Source organism: Sphaeramia orbicularis, chromosome 7 (genome assembly GCF_902148855.1).
Source record: "Sphaeramia orbicularis chromosome 7, fSphaOr1.1, whole genome shotgun sequence".
NCBI lineage: Eukaryota > Metazoa > Chordata > Actinopteri > Kurtiformes > Apogonidae > Sphaeramia > Sphaeramia orbicularis.
Genome location: NC_043963.1, coordinates 25113610 through 25135893, shown reverse-complemented (window position 1 = coordinate 25135893; position 22284 = coordinate 25113610). Strand labels below are relative to the sequence as shown.

The 22284-nt window shown below is 38.1% G+C and overlaps 1 protein-coding gene across 2 annotated transcripts; it reads right to left on the bottom strand.

Moving 5' to 3' along the window:
• Positions 1 to 41: 41 nt before the first annotated feature.
• On the bottom strand, positions 42 to 20408 carry kdm5c (lysine demethylase 5C). Of its 2 annotated transcripts, XM_030137794.1 has the most exons (29): positions 20061 to 20408; positions 18366 to 18513; positions 16314 to 16391; positions 16094 to 16216; positions 15812 to 15982; positions 15512 to 15646; positions 13573 to 13629; positions 10943 to 11066; positions 10412 to 10680; positions 9726 to 9884; positions 9517 to 9636; positions 9254 to 9412; positions 8213 to 8394; positions 7897 to 8059; positions 7697 to 7816; positions 7407 to 7601; positions 7065 to 7246; positions 6834 to 6958; positions 6599 to 6746; positions 6422 to 6512; positions 4958 to 5340; positions 4703 to 4841; positions 4422 to 4601; positions 4149 to 4277; positions 3284 to 4030; positions 3112 to 3154; positions 2820 to 3019; positions 1201 to 1386; positions 42 to 1100 (listed from the first exon to the last, which is right to left on the bottom strand). In XM_030137794.1, exons 2-29 carry the CDS (start codon positions 18507 to 18509, stop codon positions 1092 to 1094), a joined length of 4761 nt encoding a protein of 1586 aa, XP_029993654.1. In that variant the 5' UTR covers positions 18510 to 18513; positions 20061 to 20408; the 3' UTR covers positions 42 to 1091. The 2 variants fall into 2 exon arrangements, with proteins under 2 accessions (XP_029993654.1, XP_029993655.1); XM_030137795.1 differs by lacking the exon at positions 13573 to 13629.
• Positions 20409 to 22284: the final 1876 nt, after the last annotated feature.

The window sequence follows — 22284 nt, the reverse complement described above, 5'->3', positions numbered from 1 at the left end:
TAATATTTGAGGTGATAAATAATGAGTCAATGTATCCTAAACAATTCTAAACTTTTATTTTCTAACAAGAGTGAAAAGAAACAAAAGCAACATTAAAATGTAAATTTTATACACAAACTCACGACAACTGTGTGTCTGCAATATCAATAATATAATAATAATAGTAATAATAATAATAATAATAATAATATAATAATAATCATTTGAACCCAGAGAACAAAATAAAACTGACAAAAGTGAGTTACAGTGAAGTTACCTTAATCTTAGAGAGAACAAAGAATAGGTCATATTGAAAGAAATAAAACATGTTGTCTATAGAATGGAAGCTTAAAAAAATAAAATAAAATATAATGGGGAGGAAGGAGAAAGACAAAGCCAAGAGGTACAGATATTTTTGGGAAAGTAGCACCAAAAACATGAATGCCTGTTTTTAACACTTCCCAAAATTTTCTCAGTTTATTCAAAATGCATGTCTCCTCAAAACAGCATCAAACACAAGATTCCTTACAACTAAAAAAAGAAAGTGTGACCACGGTGCTGTTTCCTAAGATCAGCTGCAAAATGTTCTGCTGTACTTAAGCTCCGAGACTCACGCCCAAACACATCTGTCTATAAAGCCCCCCATCGTCTCTCCAACTCCGACGGGTGGGCTCAAGTGAAGTGAAACTGCAACAGCCCGCGCCGAGACGAACTAGCATTTAATACAGTTGGGATAACATAGCATACTGACTGACCTCAGAGACAACTCAAGACCAAAGACACTCCTATTACGGTAAGTCCCACATCGGTCCAACATAGTCCTAACATGTTCACAGGGAAAAAGGTTGGGGGAAGGTGGAGCATAAAGATGGAATAAGACAGTGAGGCTGAAAAATGAGATGAGTGAGATTATGACGGAGTTAAGGATAAGAACATGGAGTGTAGAGGAGGAGTCATCACTCTGTTAGTGTGTGATGCATGAGTAAAGGGGATGGGAGGGAGGCAGGGTACATGGGAATGTCCTGCATCTTTCATTAACTTGACACTGTCTTCTGGCACACATTGCTCTGTCCCAAACTTATCCTATTAACAGAGCTCCAGCGTGGACTATATCACAATATCTGAAAAAAAAAGAAGAACAATGTCACCTTTCTATTTCCAGGTTTAAAATACTTAGCTTAAAAAGTCATTACATTGAAGCCCCAGTGGACGGTTGCCTACCTCTGGGTGGGTCTGGACCGTTAAATGAGGGGAGGGGCTGTGGTTAAGAGGACAGGTTTTCTTTGACTCGGAGGCATCAACTGCCCCAGCTGGTGCCCCTTCCCCACCGCCTCTGTGGCTCTTCCTCTTCCTTTTGGAGTCCTTGGTCCGTCCGCGGCCGCTTCGCCGCTGCTCTTCAAGCTCAATCTGACAGAAAGAGGAAAACAACAAATCAAAAAAATTAGATGATAAAAGCGAAAACATGATCTAACATTACAGCACAGCCAGCCATTTTGTAATTTTCAATACCAAAAGAAAAAGTGTTCAATTTTCAAGGTTTGCATTTTTGGTGTGTTGACGTAGGCTAAGGTATTACATATGTTCCTGATAAAATTAAACATAGTTGTTCTATCCAATTACCTCAAAACTCACTGAATAAGGACGCAGGATTCAATTCTCTGAAATCAATCTAAATGGCACAAAACTTTTTTAATGATACCAATTACACATTATTTGCCTCAAGTCAAATGTCTGCTGCAACAGAGGTTTTTGGCAGAGGTGGGAAATCCCAGCTCCATAAAGTAAAAATCCTGCCATACACAGTTGAGGAAAAAATTATTAGACCATCAAAAGTCACCAAAAACAATGGTTATGCAATCAAGTACCAACTCCTGTGTGTATCATGTGACTAAAAGAGACAAAGGAAAACATGGAATGCCTAAAAGCACTGTTTTTGGTAGTACAATGCTATAGCTATTGATGTAAGAACTTAAATGATTTTGGTTATTATCAAGAAAACATGGAAAATGGCTAGATATGAGCACTTACATGAAACTCTTATGAGCTATTTTTGTTGTTATCATTATATATGTCTGAACAAATGCACCTTTAACTGTACCAGGCATTAAAATAAACAACAAATTTAAGAAAACAAGGGGAGGTCTAATAATTTTTTCCATGACTGTATTTGTTCCAACCACTCACTGAACCAGCCCATTTTGATGAGCACAACTCCTCATCCAGGTAGATGGGATAATCAATGGACCTGTTAAGTGAACAGGTAGAACCAAAACATGACAGGACTTTCAGTCTGTGGAGCTGGGATTTCCCACCTCTGGTTCTTGGTACAAAAAAAAAAACAAAAAACCTCAAGTAGAACTGAAAGATAGTGGATTATTTAGACAGATATGAGTCTGAAGTACTGGTAATTTTTGCACATAATAGTGAAAATGGTGGGATTTTTTTCTTGGCGTCCATGCTAGAAAGATGTGTTCCTTAAAGGACAATCTGCTTCATTTCTAATAGTATGTTGTGACACATTTTTCCTTAATAAAAAAATGCAACTCCTGGGATAGAGATATTGCATTTGGCCCAACTGAAATTTGCTGCTCTGAAAATGCAAATTAAAGGCACCTCTTGCATCAAATCAAAAAAAGCATTGTATATTTTGTTGCAACTATCATAGACAACAAATGTGGATTCATCATATCAGGTACAATAGATATGAATGATTGGCCAGCACACTTATGTGTAAACCTCCAGCATGATCCCATGTCAAAAAGATCAAACCACTGCATTTCATTTTGCCATTTGTTTCTAAACTGCCAAATTTTTCAAAGCTCATGTTCGGTTTGTCTGACCTGAATAAGTGTGTGCAGTGCTTCTCTGGGTGGAACAGAAGTAGCCTGAAGGACTCTGTGGATGGTCTGTGTCTGGTCCAGAGACACCTCCAGCAGATCTCCTTCCAGCTGCAGCTCCTCCAGCTGGACCCTGGTGGCTGGGGAGAGTTCCACCACCTGACCTTTTAGCAAAGGCAGCAGGGGCAGCAGGGACCCCACACCTGAGAGCATGTGTAGAGAGAGAAAACACTGATCAGGAAATGATGCCCAGCAGCTTTGTAAAGCTAATCTGAAAATGAACACACAATCTCACCTGTAACATTTGACTTCTTATGGACGCCATTTTCACATGCCGCCTGTAGGGAAACAGATGAGGTCGATATGTTTACATAGACATCCAGTAGACACACATCAAGGTTGTTTAATAAGCTGGACAGTTTAAAGTTTTTGTTAAATCCTAAAGCGAGTCAGAAATGGGTGTTAACCTGAGTGCCGTTGCTTGGCTTGGCATTCTTTTTTTGTGGACTGTCTTCTGTCAGATCAATGACTCCATCTTCTCCTTCTCCTCCCTCAGAGTCGGACAAAACAATTACTGAGCTCCCTTCTGGTTCCTTTTCCATACCTCCCCCTTTGTCTCCTTCACAGCTCAGAGTCTCTTTGAGTTCTTGCAGCCTCTGAAGTGCCTGCTGCAGCTCTGGAGTCTCCAGTGCCTCCTTAGCTCTGCCTTGCCAGGTGATGGCCCTTTCTGTGAGACACTGCAATGCTTCTCCTTCAGGGAGACGCACTGGCAGCTTCTGCAGGGCAACAAGTAATGCCAGGATAGTCTCGAGGCGTGGGCGCCGTGATCGCTGGCATTGTGAACATAAGAAACGGGAGTCCCAGTCCCACCAGCAGAGGGGGTTAACAGATACTTCAGAGGAGGGAAGCAGGGAAGGGAATGGAACACAGCCACCGTGGAACCAGTCCTTACACAGATGGCAGCGGAGCTGAGGGGCACGGGGCTGCCCACCACACACACACACAGACTGAGGAGTGTGGTTACTGTTACCATTCTCTTTAACAGAGTTCTCTGAGTGGCTGGATGTGTCCGTCTCCATGGCGCTGTCCCAATCCCCATTCTCTTTGTCCTCTTTGTAACTTGAAGCATTAAGTCCAGACTTACACATGTTTGTTTTCTGTAACTTCAGTGTTGCCTCCTTTTCCTGGTGCTCCCCTTCTTTGAAGGCCATCACCTAGAGAATAGGAAAGGAAAGAAGAGTCATGAAATAAACACATATTGTTGAGAAAATTAAAACAGAATTAATCCTTAAAAAAACAAAAACAAAACAATGACATGACCTATAAACTCACAATAGCTGCTGGGTCTCTCAGGTCCTGAGCAGAGAGGCCCAAAGTGTTGGTATCTGAATCATCCAATGGATCATCCAGTGGCTCTGTCTCATCTCGCCTCTCTCTTCTTTTTGCACATGGACACAAAACCTATATGACAACAGTTCAATTTAATGCATATTCATGTCAAATTAGAGATGTGAGCACTTAAATTTAATGAACCAATTTAAACAGACCATTGAAAATCAGTTTGTAGCAACAGGCTAACTTGAATATTTTCTTCAAGTTGCTCACCTCTAGCAGACTATGTTGACTGCTCTTCTTCAGGAAGGTTTTGCTGGCTTTGTCCCTCCAGGAGTGAGCGCTAGCGACCTGCAGTTCCAGCTGTCTTAGTTCTTCCATAAATACAGGTAAGTCCCTTCCAATCGCCACAAGACCCTCCAGGTCATCCAGACATGGGTAATGCTCCCCATTCTACAACACACAAATGAACAGATGATAAAAAAAGGACATTTGCAAAAGCAGTAATTCACAAAATGAAAAAAGAGAAGACTTGAAAGGGTTTTGTTGGTCACCTGGATTTCCTCCAGATCTGTTACCCAGGCCCGTGCTCTGGTCAGACAGCCCTGTAGAGCTAAGATGTTGGGCAGCTTAACAGGAATCAGCTGGGCTTCATTTACTATTGCCTCTAGGGTGGATAGAGGGTGCTTTTGCCTGAAGAACACAAAATCATGTTAAAGAAACCTGGGCATCTTCCCTGCACAACAGACTAGCAGAGAAATGCCTAAGGCAACTGATGCTGACAGAAATGTTCATTTCATTTGTAGTACCTTTGCTCCAGACAGATCTGTGCTTTCTCTTCCCAGCGTTCTGCTATTGTGAGCAGCTCCTGAAGCTCAGCCATTGCCGTCTCTACAGACACACTCTGGGGCACATTGCAGCCTGCTTCCATCAGATTCCTCAACACGACCAAAGTCACCTCTTGCCTCTCCCCGCCTTCTGTTCCCAAGGTACGTCGTACATCAGCCAGCCAGTGGCCCTGCTCCTGCAGGCCTTCAAGCAATTCACACTCTGGCACCACAACAGGCAGTTTGCCCCCCTGCTCCAACAAGGTCTGCAACTGCTCAGGTGGAGGAGAGTCCCTCCTCCAGTCTTTATCATTGACCAGTGCTTGAGCTCGGGTCTGGTAAGCCTCCACTGTCTGCAGAACAGCCTTGAAGACAAATACAGGGTAAATGCTTAAGCGCATCAAGAATGCAACTGTTCAGCAAAAAAAGCCAAGTGTGTCACATTTCTTGCTTGTGTTTGTAAACAGAACTATTCAAACCAAACACCTTCTTAGAGAAAGAGGGAACAAGAGTGGTGTCCCAAGTAATAAATAGACTAGATGGAAAAAAAAAAAAATAAAAGAGTGAAAGAGAAAGAGAAAAATAAACATTACATCCTGATTCTGTCATAGTTGTCAAAAGTGAAAACACAAGCGAAGCCTTCTAATACACAACAGTGACACAACATTTTGCCCCTCCTGCTCACTGATACCCTGCCTACCCAGGGATTCACTTTGAGTCTTAACTTTCAATCTCTTCAAAAACTTTCAAAAAACTTTCAAAAAAAAAAAAAAAAAAAAGAAAAACTTGAAATTCAGCCATCACACTGTTCACTGCACCTCTCTCAGTGGTAAAGAACATGTGTGTCAAATTTAAACAGCACCAGGTGAACAGTGTCTGAGAAATGGATTGGACAAAAATTTTGGACAGACAGATGGAAGGAATTCCTGGTATATTTATGTGCAGGCTGGGGTACAATAAAAAAACACAATGAGACTGTTCTAAAGGCAAAATACAGCTGAGGTACAAGTTTCCTCATTTCTGATGTGTGTCTTGTCAACATGCTAAAAGGTCTGTGTGGATGTGTGTGTTTTGCTCAGTTTTGTTTCTTAGAATTAACTGTGCAGTAAGTGAGACGAATGGAACAAGGAATGAGCTGCATAACCAGAGTTGCTTACTTTTAATATTGTTTCATCCACAAATGTCCCAAAAATTGTAAAACAAGAGGAAAATAGAAGTACAGGCAGAGGACAGGGGCTCTGCAGGTAAATACACCACCGCACACTGACAGAAGGTCAGAGGTGATAACTGAGAAAGACTATTATGGTAAGAGTCTGTAGGAAATGTTTGATACTTAGTCTTCAAGTACATTAGATTTCATTACAAATAAGTTGGAATCCAAGTACATATATGAAAAGGGATTAAATCTAAGAAAAAAGTAACTCTCCGACATGTACTTTCTTGTACCTGCACTTCCTCCAACTGGTTCATCACACAGGGCAGGTTCTGCATCGTCTCCACCAAAGACTTCAGCTCTGCCAAAGTCATCTTCCTTTCACTAATACAAAGCAAAACAAAATCCATTAAAACTGAGCAGGCAGTGTAAATGTTAGCTCTTTCTATTTAATAAACATATCTATTTACCTGTTCTCTGAGTCACTGAGAAGTTCAGTACTTGTCCTTTGGCAGTGCTCTATGTCTTTAAGAACAGTGTTGAGTTTGCGGAGAAGCTCGTTGTCTGGAAATTTCTTTTCTGCAGCTTCCATCTTGAGCATCTCCAGGTCATCGGTCACTGCAAAGTAGCAGTCATCTGGTCTTACAATGCCCTTTCAAAACAGATTTTGAATCCAAAAATCATTCTCTTAGGGAGATTTCCTACCAATCTTGTTCCCCTCTTCCTGCTCCAGTGCCTCTTTTACTCTGTTGGCCCAGGAATCAAAGGACTCAGATCGAACCTTTAATCGATGTAACATGGCTAACAACTCATCCAGAGTGTATCGGTATCTGCAGTGTGAAGGAATAACAGCAGCTTAGGCATATTTTTTGGCTATTCATGGCCGATTACACATTGCAAAGCATGGACACACACTGTTACACAAACCGTCAATACCTGAGGTAGAGTTTGTCAGTGGGGCAGTTGCACAGGTCCTGAGTGTGATAGAGACACACCAGCCGCTCTGGACAGTTTGAGCAGGCAAGAGCAGAAAGGAAGCATGTAGTTTTGCATTTATCACACTGTCTTTCATCATCAGGCAACAGCTCAAATGCCTCCCTCTCTGCTTCAGTGATGCCCTGCAGGTACAACACAGTTTTAATTTCACATGGAAATAAAAAAACATCATAATGCCCAACAAATGTAGCACTGGACTAATTTGAAGTCTTATCCACTCGCACATATTATCAAGAGATGATGGAGAAAATGGACATATTAAGATCAATTCCTGTGTCTCACCCTTTCCATCAGACCCTTCCTCAGCTTCCTCTCTTCTTGGACAATAATAAACATCTCCCGGTGGGTAGCTGCAGCCAGGTTCAGGTCGAGTTTCTCTGGGCAAGCAGCCATTTTACAGGTGAGCTCCTCATGGGAGAACACACAATACCTCCTTAAACGCCTGTAATGTTCAATACAGGACCGACCAGCAGGCAGCTGTGGAGAATAGAAAAGCATGGTGTAAATCATACTGTACATACAGTGCTGAAGACTGTGTGACACACTGAGTCAGACAGAGTGCACAGACGTACCCAGTCTGCAGTACAGAAGTTGACAGCTTCAGCAAAGTTGTATCCCTGATTGAAGCCACTGTGGTAAGCTCGGGGGAAGGTGATAACGAACTCACCAGCACACTGGTTTGTGCGCACAACCTGCCAATCAGAAACACAACTGTCAGTAAAAGTCAGTAAAAAGTACTTCTGCTGTGTGCACGTGTTAATGTGAAACTAACCGGTACACCATGAGCCATGAGGATATTGGGATTCATGATGGTGACCAGTTGGTGCAAAAGATCTGGCTGAAACTCAAACAGCTCTGGTGTGAGCTTTTTCATCACTTCTTCCAATCGCTCTGCAGCCACAGAGGGAACGCCGTACCAAGTCTTGGGTTCACCCCTGGAAATCATAGATGAAGTGGACAACAAAAATATTTCAGTTCAAAGTTCAACTTCACCCAACATCATCCTATACAACATTAAAAGATACAATCATTTAACCTACAACATACAGTGTTAACACCAAACTAAGTACTTAATAAGCATTCTATACCAGTGCAGGTAGTTAATGGAGTAACTCCAGTGATCCTCAATGTGCCAACAGAAAGCAGAGAACACCATGCCGACATAGAGCCAGGGAACTTTCATCCCAGAGATGTCACCATTAATATGACACAGAAGTGACTGCTCCAGCACCGGCATCACATTCAAGTTCCAGCCAGAACGAGCATATTCCTGTCAGGGGGGGAAAAGAAGAAATAAGACAGAAAACAACACAGAACCAGTTAGCAAAATTCTGGAACAACTTCATACAATATCTATCTATCTATCTATCTATCTATCTATACATACACACACACACATATATATATATGTATATATATATATATATATATATATATATATATATATATATATATATATATATACACACATATACATATATATATTACAAAAAAAACACGTTTTAGTTTTGTTATCGAGTATTTTCAGTTATGCATAGCTTTACTAGTTAAGCATAGGCAATAATTAAAAAGAAAACAGTCTTGCTGTTGCCTAAGCAGACTTAAAAATGACTAAATGGGTGACATCCTAATAAAAGACTTCAGTGCTTTCTAGCTTATATAATTTTTGACTGATTTCAAATTCTTTATGCAAGATATTCTTGTTTCTTACACAATACAGATTAATTTTCAGTCCATTGAAATTGCCATAAAGTCCCTAGAAAAATGTTAAAAGATAGCAAAACAGTTTTGACTCTTTGTTTGTCACCACGTCTCATACAGGTAGCTAGTAATTATCAACAAATGCTCAACATTACTAGTGGATGTGCAAGGATGTTTCTGCGAAACTCAGCAAGGATAACTTGATAGAAATAGAAATACAAATAGAATAGAAATACATTCTTAAGAGTCATACAGTTGCATTACACACCAGCAGAAAGCCATGTGGTGATCTGTGTGGACATTTATTTTATGTGAACTTCCATTTTCTATTTTTTTAATTGTCATCTCATATCTATGATGGGAGATTCTGGCTTTTGATGTTGACAATGAGTTCAACAAGTACTGAATGAAAATAACAATGAACGCACCTCCTCCTCCTCTGTGAGCTTCCTCTTGCCATTGTTCATTGGGAACCCACTGCCAAACTCTTTGGAGTGTATGTCTGCTCCATACTCAACAGTCACGTCTTCCTCAATACTACTGACAAGCCTCCAGAACTCACGCTCCACAAGCTCAGTGGGAACCATCTACATAAATAACCATGCACAAGTTTGAGATTAGTCTCTCAAACTATCATCATCCAGGGCAAAATATATGCTTCATAGTGAAAAGGTAATGTAGGTGCAATTACATGGACAGGCATGTTGAAGTAATCTGCTTTAAAAGCATCAGCCATTTCCCCAAAACTCTGCAGAGTATATTCACGTGTGGCCTGTTCAAAGCCAAATGCTTCTGCAGGCTTTTTGCATTCCTTTAGAGATAAAGAGATGGTGAGTAAGAAAAATGACAAAAAAAACATAAGATTGCAGACACAATGAGATGCTTTTAAACATTACTTACTTCAGCCACACATTTAGGGCACCGCCAGTTGCCTTTAGGTGGATCAGTGAGTGGGGGCAGTAGGCAGTAGGTGTGGTAGTTATCATCACAGCCATCACACAGCAGGAGTTTCTCATCATCATCTCCACGACCACACATACGACAAACAAAAGAGTCCACCTTTGAAAAATAAGTAGATGTCATTGAATATATATCAGGATGAAAGCCTGAATGTCTTCAACAGCCATCTTTCTATTAAAAAAACATGAGAAAGAATGGTAACCATATTTAAGAACAGAACAGTAACAGAGTGTCATGTTCAGGGTGGTGTCAGATATTAAACATAACTGGATTAGGCAGTAGCTCAAGTTTCTTCTCTGGGAAGCATCAGAAGTATGCTTTTTTTAAGGTATTCCATGTTCTTTTTTTTCTTTTTTTACTTCATTTATAAATTTTATCGTTTTACATGTCACACAGTAAGACAAAAACACATAAAACGAATTAACATTAAAAAAAAAAACTAACACCAGGTTTATACATAGTACTTATTGAGCCCAAAGGTAAATATGAGCACAAATAATCTTAAAGACAAAAAAACAAAAAGAACCCCCACAAAACTCCATCACACAAAGTAAAATATACACATACAAACAATGAGGCTATTATATGCTTTGATAATCGTAAGTTAAGTGCTTAAGCATACTTACACACTGCGGGTTGTTGAGGTTGCGTCTAAGCCTCATGGTCATTTTGGTGCAAGGACCCTCCTCCTCATCTTTGTGTTTCTTATACTCTTCCCCTGGTTCTTCCTTCTTTACTTCTGCCTTGACTGTGATGCTAGAGGGAGGCAGTTGAGGGCTTGATGTGCTTTCTTCAATCCCCCTCTCCTGAGACTCCAGTGGCTCCCCTTTGACTGAGATATCACCAGGACCAGAAGACACATTATCCCTGACGGTAACAGTCTGAGGCAGATCGTCTAAAAGATCAGAAGAACAAGAAGTATTCAGACCTGGAGGTGGAATTCTTGAGAATTAAAAATACCTTTGCTTGTCTACCTCAACACCGATGATATGTAGTCTAGTAATCTTAAGAACGGGGTTGTCTTGCTTGTTTTAAATAATTTCTGAAGTATGATCAAAATATTTCTGGAATATGAAAGTTTAGTCTTCTAACCATTACCGTTCTTGCTGGTTTGGTCTGAAAAGATGCTTATTTGAGGCGTCAGTGATCAAACTTACCTTTCTTCCTCATGCCTTTGTCTCTAGCAACTAGTCCAAGTCCCATCATCTTAGGCCCTGCACCATATATCTGCAGCTTCTTGAGCTCTGGGTTCTTCTCTATATCTTCCTCTGTAGGTTCAGGCTGAGGAGAAAAGTCAATACTCATCAAGAAGACATCAAGAGAATGTATGTTCCAAAGCACACAAAGCAAAGCAAGGGTGTCGGCCAAATGCAGAACAAATGGTTGAAACATAAGAGCATAGCAATGTGCCACAAAGGGGGTTATACTAGGTTAGAAAAGTAAGGAAAGTTATCTTCACAGTAAAAAGCTTGAAGGTTAGGACCCACCACCATTTAAAAATAAATAAATAAATAAAAAAATCACCAGTAGCTGCAACCATACAGTTAGGTGAAGAAATCCAAGATATCATTTTGGCGACAAAAATCCTGATTTTTATTAAATTCTGCATAAGAGTCTGAACACATACGGAAAGCAAAAAATAATTTTATATATGAGGTATTCTGTCAGCTGTCTAATGTCAAGAATAAAAATACATTTATAAATTAATTTCAGCAAAGGGCAAACTCTAAATATTTATGTATGAATAAAATGAATGAACCCTTCTCAATGTTCATAGACAAAGCAGGTACATTGACACCTAGTAAGAGACTGCACTGATCAATTAAATACATGCAATCACACATTGCTGTTGATTTTCTTTGTGTGAAAATAACCGTTCTACTATTTATCTAGCAAGAATAATTGCATCAGTGTGACAACCTCCCACAGTTGAACCATCCTGTCTTAAAGTATCGGGGATGCCCTCTGATTCATGCCTGTGTTTCACAAATTTGGAGTTGTATTTCCCATTACATCAGCACTTGGAGACTTAAACCACAACCAACAAAGCACAAAAATACAGTTTTCATAATTAAAAATGTTACTGTTTTAGATTTTGTAACATTTATGGGTTTGCATTTTATTTGGGCTGGACTGTACCAAGTTACAGTGGCTACTTGACAGCAAACACTTTTAATGAAGTGTGAAGATTACGAATCAGACACTGCACAGGCTTCCTCCCAATTTTTGACTTGATCTCAAAACTGCTTGGACTCTACAACTACAGCACTCATCATCACTTTCTCATTTCTATAAGTGCTAGTATGTTCTGACCACTACTCAAGGGTATTATTTACTACCCTGATTTGCCCATTATCTTAGTACAAGTAACATTGACTTTTAGAAGAAACTGATCTCATCCTTTAGAAGAATCTGTAAGTAAGTGTTTTAATTGTTTCTATAATAACACTCTGGTAATTCATTTGGTTCTTTGAAACAGTTGTTCATATCAGCTGTGTCCCTAAAAAATGGTGTGTGATTCAGACACAAATTGCACTCACAGCCAAAAAAAGTCTGTACATATCATGATGAAGAAAAAAAAAAAAAAAAAAAAAAAAAACCTAGGCAAGATAAATTACTTCACTAAAATATGACCAGGAAAAATATTGAAGCTTTAGTGGATAATGGAATAAGACTTTGCAGCCTCCAAGTACAACCACCTATAACTGTCATGGTGATGTAGCTTGTCCCACTTACAAAACACAGTAGATCCTGGTAAAACTAAATTTGTTGACAAATCACCCATGCAAATGAAGACTTAAAGCACAGTTAATAAAACTGAAATGCAAGTGAACATAGCCAGATTGTCAAAGAGGGTAGAAATCCAGCTTGTGATGCCAATGATATACATGTGTTAGAAAAAGACAACACTTAACCACCATCTTCCAAACGTCTGTGAATCTGTAAATAGAACCTACATGTCTCTTCAGTATGACTGTACTCAAAGGGAACAGATGCAGTCACACTGACAGTTGCTGTAGCGAGTAGGCAGCAAGGTAGGACAGCAAAGAGAAAAGGCACACTGACAGCCCAGCACCAAAGCATTTTAAGCCAAGTACCACCAAAGAAGATGTGAGTGTAAGTGAAAGAAAAAAAGCTGAAATCTACAACAGTCTCACTAATGATGTATGACAAGTGAAAGATCTAGAATGAGCTGCTCCGTTAAGGACCTTTGAAATATAAATGTCACATGAATTTCAATTCACCTCAATATATGCCTATATGTGGAGCACTCTTTCCCATTTATTACATTAAGATTTTAAAATGGTTATTATCCCTAGGAATTCACTGACAACGCCACAAAATACAGTTCCTCAACAAAACACTGTGGTCCACCAAATTAATCTGATATAACAGCCTGAAAACTGAAGAAAGAGCATACATTACCGAAAAATAAGAAGTAACCAAAGACAGACTAATAAGTAAGGATATTTTCAGTGTCTGGTTTAGATCGTAAAGATAACTGTGATCTAAGAATAAGCACCAATTACATAATATCGTGCCTTTTTTTAATGTCAACATGTATGCAACCAAAATGTGACCATTACTGCTGGCCACACTTCGACTGAGAATTTGTGAGAGAACAGGTATGATTGCATGTTAATGGAAATGTTTGTGGTCAATTAAAAACAAAAAGAATAAAAAACAACACACATCTAGACAATTTCATAAAGGGTTAAGTGGTCAAGGGAAAGAGGCAGAAAGAGGGCGGGGCAGAAGGTGAGCTCATTTGCTCAAGAGGCAGTACCGCAGAGATGAGTTGAGAGCCAGTGGTGAGAGGATGTGGGGCCAGATCCTCTGGACCCTGCAAGGGGAGACAATAACAGCAACAATAAACTAAGACAAGAGGAAAAAGGAGATGAAAGAGGGAGGGAGAGATCCTGGAGAGAATAGAGCTAGAATAGTTGAGGGAAAAATATAACTGGGACACATAATAAAACAAAGGTCACAATATATACAGGACCTTTAATTTCCCAAGAGGAAAATCCCAAAGATCTAAAGCTTTGAGTAAAATATCAAACTTTATCATTTAGAAATTACTGGTAAAATTATATAAACCTGTTTACTGACCAGTGTGCAAGCTGTTGCACAAAAAATTCACTTTAGAATAATGCAACCCCGGTCACAAACAGACAGGTTTTTTGGTGTGAAATGGGGGAATTTGTGTTTGCTAATAAGTTTGTCATTACACAAAATCCTTAGCAAATGGAGCATTGCTAAAGAATACTTTAGTCCAGCAATGCAAACAACCCAAATAAAAGTTTGTTAGATCTTAAATTACATCCTTGATAGGTCGTGGTTAATCTCTATACTGTAAAATACAATTCTGACTAGAATTTTAACGAGGCCAAGTCAGACCTCTAGTGTCCTTTAATAATGGGAGCAAAAAATAAAATAAAAAGCAATACCAAATGTAAAGGAGGTTAAATGAAGGTCTATTTCTTATAGCTGTTATATCTTAAGATAATCTACTCTCAAAAATCTGTATTTAGTATATACCTACTGTAAAAATCAAGAGAACCACTGACAATAACAGAGGTTTGGGTAAAATCCTCTGATGACGTACTCAAAGTCTAATGAGTAGGTCAACATAACATCAAGTGGTTAGGGTAGAAAATGGAGCATGATTAGTTTTGTAAATGAGAATGTATAAACAAGGATGCAGGCTGGTGCTGAACACTGGGGGCATGAATGGAAAAAAGATGTGGATTTTAACATGGATATCACTGAATGAATATTATGTGTCTTTGGAAGATGAAAAATAGACAATGAAGGAAACAAAGCTGAGGGCAACGTAGGACTGTGATGATCACAAAGCAGAGAGCCGTAACATCAGGGTCAAGCAAAGCAGCATGGACAGACAGACAGTAAGCAAGCTGGGATGTGCATTAAGTGAATTATCACATCTTTGAGTCGCCACATTCTAAGCGAAGCACGAGGGCACATGGATAACCATAACACCACTGTTAGTATGCTGAAATATAGTATACCCATCAAAACTGTAGTCTTCTGAATCACAAAGATTTTTTTCCACAGATAGTGGTTGCAGGTGTCATTTGACTGATACAGTAGATAATATGCTATTATACAGAACTGAAAGTCAGTGGTTATAAGATGGCATATAAGAGGCATGCAGCCTATCTAATTTACTGTTCAATTCAGACCAAACACCATATATTTATCAGTTGTGAATACTGAGATGAATATTACATAAATCCTAGAAAATCGGCTAAGCTAGTTTTAATCACACTGTGTAAAACATACTCTGGTATGGATAGTAATTAAAAGGCATTTTTTGTGCAAAGTGTGGTTTGAATTTATTAATAGAATTTCATTTATAGCCAATAAAGAGAACATTTCACAAAATATTATGTGCATCCTGGAAAAACTTGTACTACAGGCAGGGTTCACTTAAAAAATTAAGTTAAAAATCTAAAAGCTTCCATTAAATGTTAACAACAAAAATACTTTCTGTATGACAAAAGACTTTCTGTGTTGTAAGGCCAGCATCTGTTATATGACAACTATGCAACAGCTCAGTTTTAAATCACTTTCCTGGGGCCAAATTGAAGCAGTCAGGATCACACTAAACTATGAAGAAAAAGGTTTAAAAGAAAAAAAACAAAAAACTTGTTATTGATCATAAAGTTATAAAACTAAGAAATTAGACAGCTTCTCCAACTCACATCAGGCTGGCAACGGTTCGCTCTGCGTCCATAGCTGCTCATTTTGGACGGCTGGACAGACTGCCGCAGGGGGATCGAGTGGGGCTTATACTCTTTGTCCACATCCTCTCCGTCATAATGCTTTGGCTTGCAGTGCTACAAATAAAGTTAAAAAGCAATTTTGGATGAAACTCTATTAAAACACATCAGTCATCCTGTGTACATTGTTTTTACACATCCAACTGAGCTAGTCTTCACTGACAAACCAAGACTAAATTAGAACGTAATTTGTGAAATAAATATGAACATATAAAACTATACCAGCAGGCTGGCACCAGATTGGAACATTTCGAAAGGGTAGACGATCCTCTCATAGTGGGAGCGCAGAAGAGATCCTATGTTCTTGCCTGTAGGATAGCCAAGCCTCTGGGCCACACGTGCCCAGCGCCGCTCCTTACAGACCATCTCAAAACCTCCTTCATCAGTCACAACCTGAAATAAAACACATATTTATCAACAAATTGGCAACACTAGTCCGAATACTAAACTTAATTTCAAGTTTAAATGCAGTTTCAAATGTCCAACAGTTAAATTAACACTAACCTTTGACAAGCTGAAAAGATCGAGTATGCGTCTTTCAATATGTGGGATTTTCAGTGAGGATCCCTGGATCTCCCAAAACCTTGCAATGCGGTCCAAATAATTGAGCTTCACCCTGGTTTCCGCCTTGAGAAAGAAATCGAAAAACCCCATTATTATTCCCTCAGTGTCATCAACAAAACACAACATTAAAGGTACATTATTAAAGAACTAAGTCACTCACCTCCAACTCATTAAGCCTCTGGATACGTGGTGTGAAGCGAAAGCTATCCAGCTCCACTGAAAAAGGTGGTTGCCAGTCCTGTTTAGGAATGAAAACATGCAATTAAACATCTACACTAATAACCTAATCCTACTGTATTACTGATTTTATCAATACAATAGATCAACGACAAATATCAATATCAAATATAAATATAAATGACAAATATAAATGATCTTGCGTCATGAATCTGGTTCTACTTCAGGCATAAATGAGGCTTACGCTGTTGGGGGCCGACAGCAAGGGTATATCCCCAAAATTCCCCTCAATAAAGCAAATAAAGGACACAGTGTACAAAAGACACTAACTTGTTATTCAGAAAGCAGATTGTGGATAGATTTAATGTGAAATGTGACACTGTATAGAAATACCCATAACTGTTCATTTAATATTTTCCGAACATTATCAAACATTCCCTAACCTGCATCCTCCAACCATTTGGAAAAAACACACCACCTGGTGTCAAAATACAACATCATGTGAACTCAAGGTAGTGGCATGAAGAAAGATAATTGTTAGACAATCAATATGAACTCAATTTGAGCTACATCGACCTGATAGTGGCAGAATAATGGTCAGAGAACCAATTTTTCCCCACAAAATTCCACCTAGAGAATGAAAATGACACCATATGAACTCTGGATGGTTGCGAGAAAATGGACATTTGTAAGATGATCAATATGAACCAAATTTTTTTATCTCAATTGGCCTATTATTGCGTGATTTACTTCCAAAAACCAGATTTTCAACTAAAGCGCCCCCATTTGGTTGACTTATAATACTCATAGTGAAGCTGAAATTGATAGGGTTCTTCTACTAGGGGTCCCCTATGTTGGTTATCAAGGAATAAGAAATTGAACTAAATCTGTCCTAGTTATCGCATTCACATGAAAAAACATGGCATACAACAGAGGCATGGAAGCCAGGAGGTGGACATTCAAAGCATGGCAAGTTTCATTTTTGGTTTACGGCAGTTACAGTAGTTATGGAACGCATCCTCACGTATATACTCCTGGCATTGTTTCATGAAAATGGTCTGTTTTGTTTGTGTTCTCTTGTAAAACCTGAAAGCTAGACTTTTAGTTTAGTTTTAAATATATGTACCTGTTTTATTTATCTGAAACAGTTGTATAATGTTCTTCAGCACATCTGTCATGTTCAACCTCTGACAGAAAATGAATCATATTTAAATCAAAAATAACCTTCTGATGTCTTCACAACTAACTTATGAGTAACGGAAAATTTAAGCTTGACAAAAATAGTGATTTGATATATATCGTGGCACATATAGATATCATCTGATATGAAAAAAATTATCGTGATATGATTTTTTTTTCCCATATCACCCAGCCCTTAATAAGACTGATGAAATTAAATAAATATGCAATGGAATTCTTTTCATTCTTTTCAATTCTTCACACACCCATCCTGATATGTGCAAAGGAAACTAATAAATACTTATAAAACTGTTCTAATTGATTGATATTTTACATATCTGATTGAATAATTGCACTTTAATAATATCAGAAGGTTGAATTTGATTTTATATTGAGAAAATTCATACAAGGAGAAAAATCACGTAAATGGCATTGCTAAAGCAGTACAGGAATGTGCTCAGTTAACACATTTCATAATGCATTTTGTCTGCCAATTTTTGCTGCTTTTAACTATGACTCAATATGCCATTAATGAAAAAAAGCATATTATGTTTGGAAATGTCCATTTCTGACAATAAATAATTGAGACTCTTGGACATTTGATAAAACATTTCAATCTTTAACTTTTCATGATGTCCACTAGATTGTAGTAATTTTGCAACATATACAACACAGATGAACTTTTTACACAAAAATGTTTATGTTCTAAATGCTTTTTTCTTTTAATAAAACTGGTCAACTTTATGACATGGGGAAACGATGCTGCAAAGTGAAACAACATCTTCACATTAAAATAAAAAAAAAAAAAAAAAAAAAAAAAAAAAGATGTCAATACATGACAAGCACAAAAAGTTACCGGTGGAGGTCGAATTTTGCAGATTCCAGATTTCTCTGCAATTGGACGTATCTTGGCAATATAGCCCAGAGGATCCTGGAACTCCTCCCATGACGGCTCAAATACTGGACACTCCGGAGGAGGGACGAACTCTTCCCCTTCCATTGCCCTAAAAACAGAGAGAGGCAACCACATAATTCAGAGCTATTTTCTACAACTACATAAGACAGTTAACAATAAGGCACTATTGCAAAAATATATTTCTAGGTCACTAACTTCTTAGAAGACACATTGGAGAAGTATGTATTGTCCAGAACAACCATGTCATCTTAAGAAAATGCATTTAAGGGTAACACAATGTCTTTGAAAAACCAATAAACTTAAAAGTAACTATTTGTAAACCAAATACAACAGATACTGAAGAACATATTTCCAAATATAAGGTATATTCTTGCCTTTTCATTACTTCCTGGTAAGACAAAATATAGTCACTTTTACTAAACCTCCTGATATCCAGGATGACAAGGAACTATAGAACAGCTCTAATGCATTTTTAATGCTTGATCATTTTTCACTTTATAAATAACAGTCAAAAATAAGGCAGGCTGGGACCCAAAATATTGAGCTTTTGTAACATGGAAGTGGTTTTGTTGAAAACCCCTCCCCCATCACCAGACACAACAAAACAAATGCTTTCCTCTTGAAATATCAACAAGGCCTGGGGAGTAAAAAAAAACAAACAAACAAACAAAAAAAACAACTAAACTTTAAAGGGATGCTTTTTCAGCACTTGTGCTTAACAATAATCAGTTGATATAAAAACAAGATCAGAAGTATTTCTGAACAGAATTTAAAAATATGCACACTGGCTGATTTAACAATTACATGTACAGAAAATGATTTTCTTTCCCTATATTATACCTAATAAATTTCATATCACATCAAAATGAGTTACAGTGAATTCAGTGTCGTGTGTTCCTTCTACCTGATTCTTCATGCGCCTCCAAACAAACAATGGCGTGAAGGCCATGAACCCAAAGGTAAAGAAGGCCATAAAGGCATCACTACATGCAGGTGGGCTGGTATATGGCAACAAATAAGTGTTCCTCCGACAAATAGCAACAATAGCATAATTAATTAATTGTAGAAAGTCAATGTCGTTGATATCTCAGTTTAGCTACATAACCTATATCAACAGTACATCTGACTCAGCTGACAACTGTTAGCTACAAGCTATTAAACTTGAAGAGAACATGGGTTAAAACTACTCTTACCTTCCAAAGAAAGCCACAAGAAAAATAAAGAATAACCTTACTCAGTTTGATTAAATGAATACGCAAACAAGACGCCATTCATTTCTCCAGATCGGGAGAGCTAATTGTAGTGTGGTCTATTTTTGCCTATTGTTGAGCTTTAATTCGCGAAAATGCTGTTGCAGCTAACATTAGCATCGAGGCCTTCACTCTTCCTCAACCAGACCCATTGCCTCTCACGTCTCAAATAAGCAACGGTAGTTAGTTAACTGACTGGTCAAGTAAACCAAAGCAAAACCACAACCACAGACAAGCTAACCTACATACTGGAGTCGACGTTATCATTCAGCTAGCGAGTCACCGTTAGCCATATATCTAACGATACGAAAATATGTGCTAAATAATATCATGTGCTGAACCAAGAATAACTAATACTCAGTTTTGTTGTATTCCTGAAACTGACCCAAAGACACCTCGATGTCCTGGGGTATGATAGGGCTGGTGGCTGCGCTCCTTTCTCTGCTGTTGTGATGTCTGGTGGTTAGCTAACGTTGGCCAGCTGTGCTCGGTCCAGTTGGCTAGCTACGGTCGCTAGCAAAGTTGACCGTTTTCAACCTCACTTCTCCATATATTCCACTCTGTCAAACAGACGAAGAGCTGAGCATTGATGGAAAAGGTTCGTTTCAGAGTGTACGAGAGCTTCACACTTCATCAACTATATCGTTATCAATCATTTCCCGACAAACATTAACACTCTCCTCAGGCCATCCTATCTTTCTTGACGAGACGCCATCTTAGTTTTTTCTCACGACCGAAGCACAACCTCAATTTTTCACACGTCCCTTTACATTTGTCGCTGAATATAGTACCCACGTACACAAATTGCTCCGACGTCATACGATTTTAGCTCTTAGAAGTTGAATGAAGGCTATTTAATGTCAATTAGAATTACAAATAAAGAAAAAGGAAATAAATCAAATGATCAAACATCTGTAGTTTCTGTTTTACTGTTGTTATTTGGGATTACTTGATTATATTAGGATAGCCACTGATGCTCATTATTGTGTTATTTTCATCTCTGATTCTGACAGCATCAGAATGTACAGATTTAGAAATAATAACTGTACCACTTAGACAAATTAATAAATAAAAAAAATCATAATAAGGAATTGCAGAGCTTTTAGGTGTTATTGTGTGCAAATGTGATGCAAAAATCTGTCGTGACATGAAATTTGTAGTTTTGTAACTACAAAGAGAGAAATAAGCTGTATTTAAGGTCATACTGACAAGCTTGTATATTTCATTTCTGCATAAAATCCCCATATTCATATTTGGACTTCACATTTGCAGACAACTTTGAAAAATATGTTTGTTTTGTAGACCTATATTAGTGAAAATTAAACAAAAATATTTCAGGAACAAGTGATATATCTTTATGTTTAAATATTCAGAAAATATTAGCTAATATTAAAAAATATTAAAATTTATTCTTATCATTATTATTAATACAATTTATTTCATAAGTGGCTTTCAATAAAGTCAAGGATGCTGCAACAGTCAATGAAAAAAATGAAGAAAAACTAAATACAATAGGAAAAAGAAGTGCAAGATGGGGCAACTAGTGAAAATTCTTATTAAGCTATAGGTCTATGTGATTGCATTGAACAAGTAAAAAAAAAAAAAATACACACAGCCAATGTCACTGCAAGGACACTTTAATTTATCAGAAGCAATAAATATTCACATCTCAGTTCTCTATTCTTTCAGTACACATAATACATACACAAAGGAAAAACTGAAATCATTTGTTTAAAATAATATCAATAAGTGCACTGACATATAAACTCTTTAGGCTTTAATTTCTGTCACTCTCACCTTCAGTCTAAAATAATAATAAAAGAAAAAGAAATCAGTATTCCTTTTGGCCAACATCTCCTAACCTGTCCCTCTTTAATATGTACATACGTAGTGGCATTCACATGCACGCACCTGAAAACAGGGAGTACTGTATGTCGTCCCATTGTTATAATAAGAAGCCTTTGTATAATATAATATGTACATTCAGGTTTATACAGTACAATCTATTCAATAAGTGCAGATATATTCATGCAAGAAGAGTCAAAAAAGACACCATAAAAGGAATAAGCTAGCCAACACATACCAGTAAAATCTGCCTCTCACATTCTTGAGTCTCCACAAATCATTAAATCCTTTGCAGATCTTCAGGATTTCTGGATATCTCTTTTAGTTGCTTGTTTTATAGACAACACATCCTTCTTTGCCCTCACCCATTCATCCACTCCTAAATCAGAATAAACGTTTCCATCGATGATTTATGACACTGAAGGAAAATAACTTCAGTGCTCCTTGAAACCTCAAAATTGCTGTAGCAAAAGGGGTAACACTTACACAATGCTTACAGAAAGAAAAGGAAAATATGTAGGCTATTTTACATTCTTGACTCTTGTTATGTTTTCAAACAAGAAGCCCTCAGCAAGATGCAAAGGCATCAGAAAATCTGGTAAGAGATTTCTAAAAGTGGCAGGAGAGGGAGGATTAGAAGAAGGCCATTTCTGACTTAAGACATCACGTGTGCAAAACCACAAAACCTCATGTAAAATCGTGCTTCTTCAAAACAGAAAAACACACAATGGAGAGATCTGATGATGGCTTGAAAGGGAGCACAA

Coding starts and splice junctions, on each gene's coding strand:
- kdm5c (XM_030137794.1), bottom strand. CDS start 18,509: ATGGAAGGGGAAGAGTTCGTCCCTCCTCCGGAGTGTCCAGTATTTGAG. Junction 9,637..9,725: donor GCCCTAAATGTGTGGCTGAA/GTAAGTAATGTT, acceptor TTATCTCTAAAG/GAATGCAAAAAGCCTGCAGA. Junction 4,031..4,148: donor TGAGAGACCCAGCAGCTATT/GTGAGTTTATAG, acceptor CCTATTCTCTAG/GTGATGGCCTTCAAAGAAGG.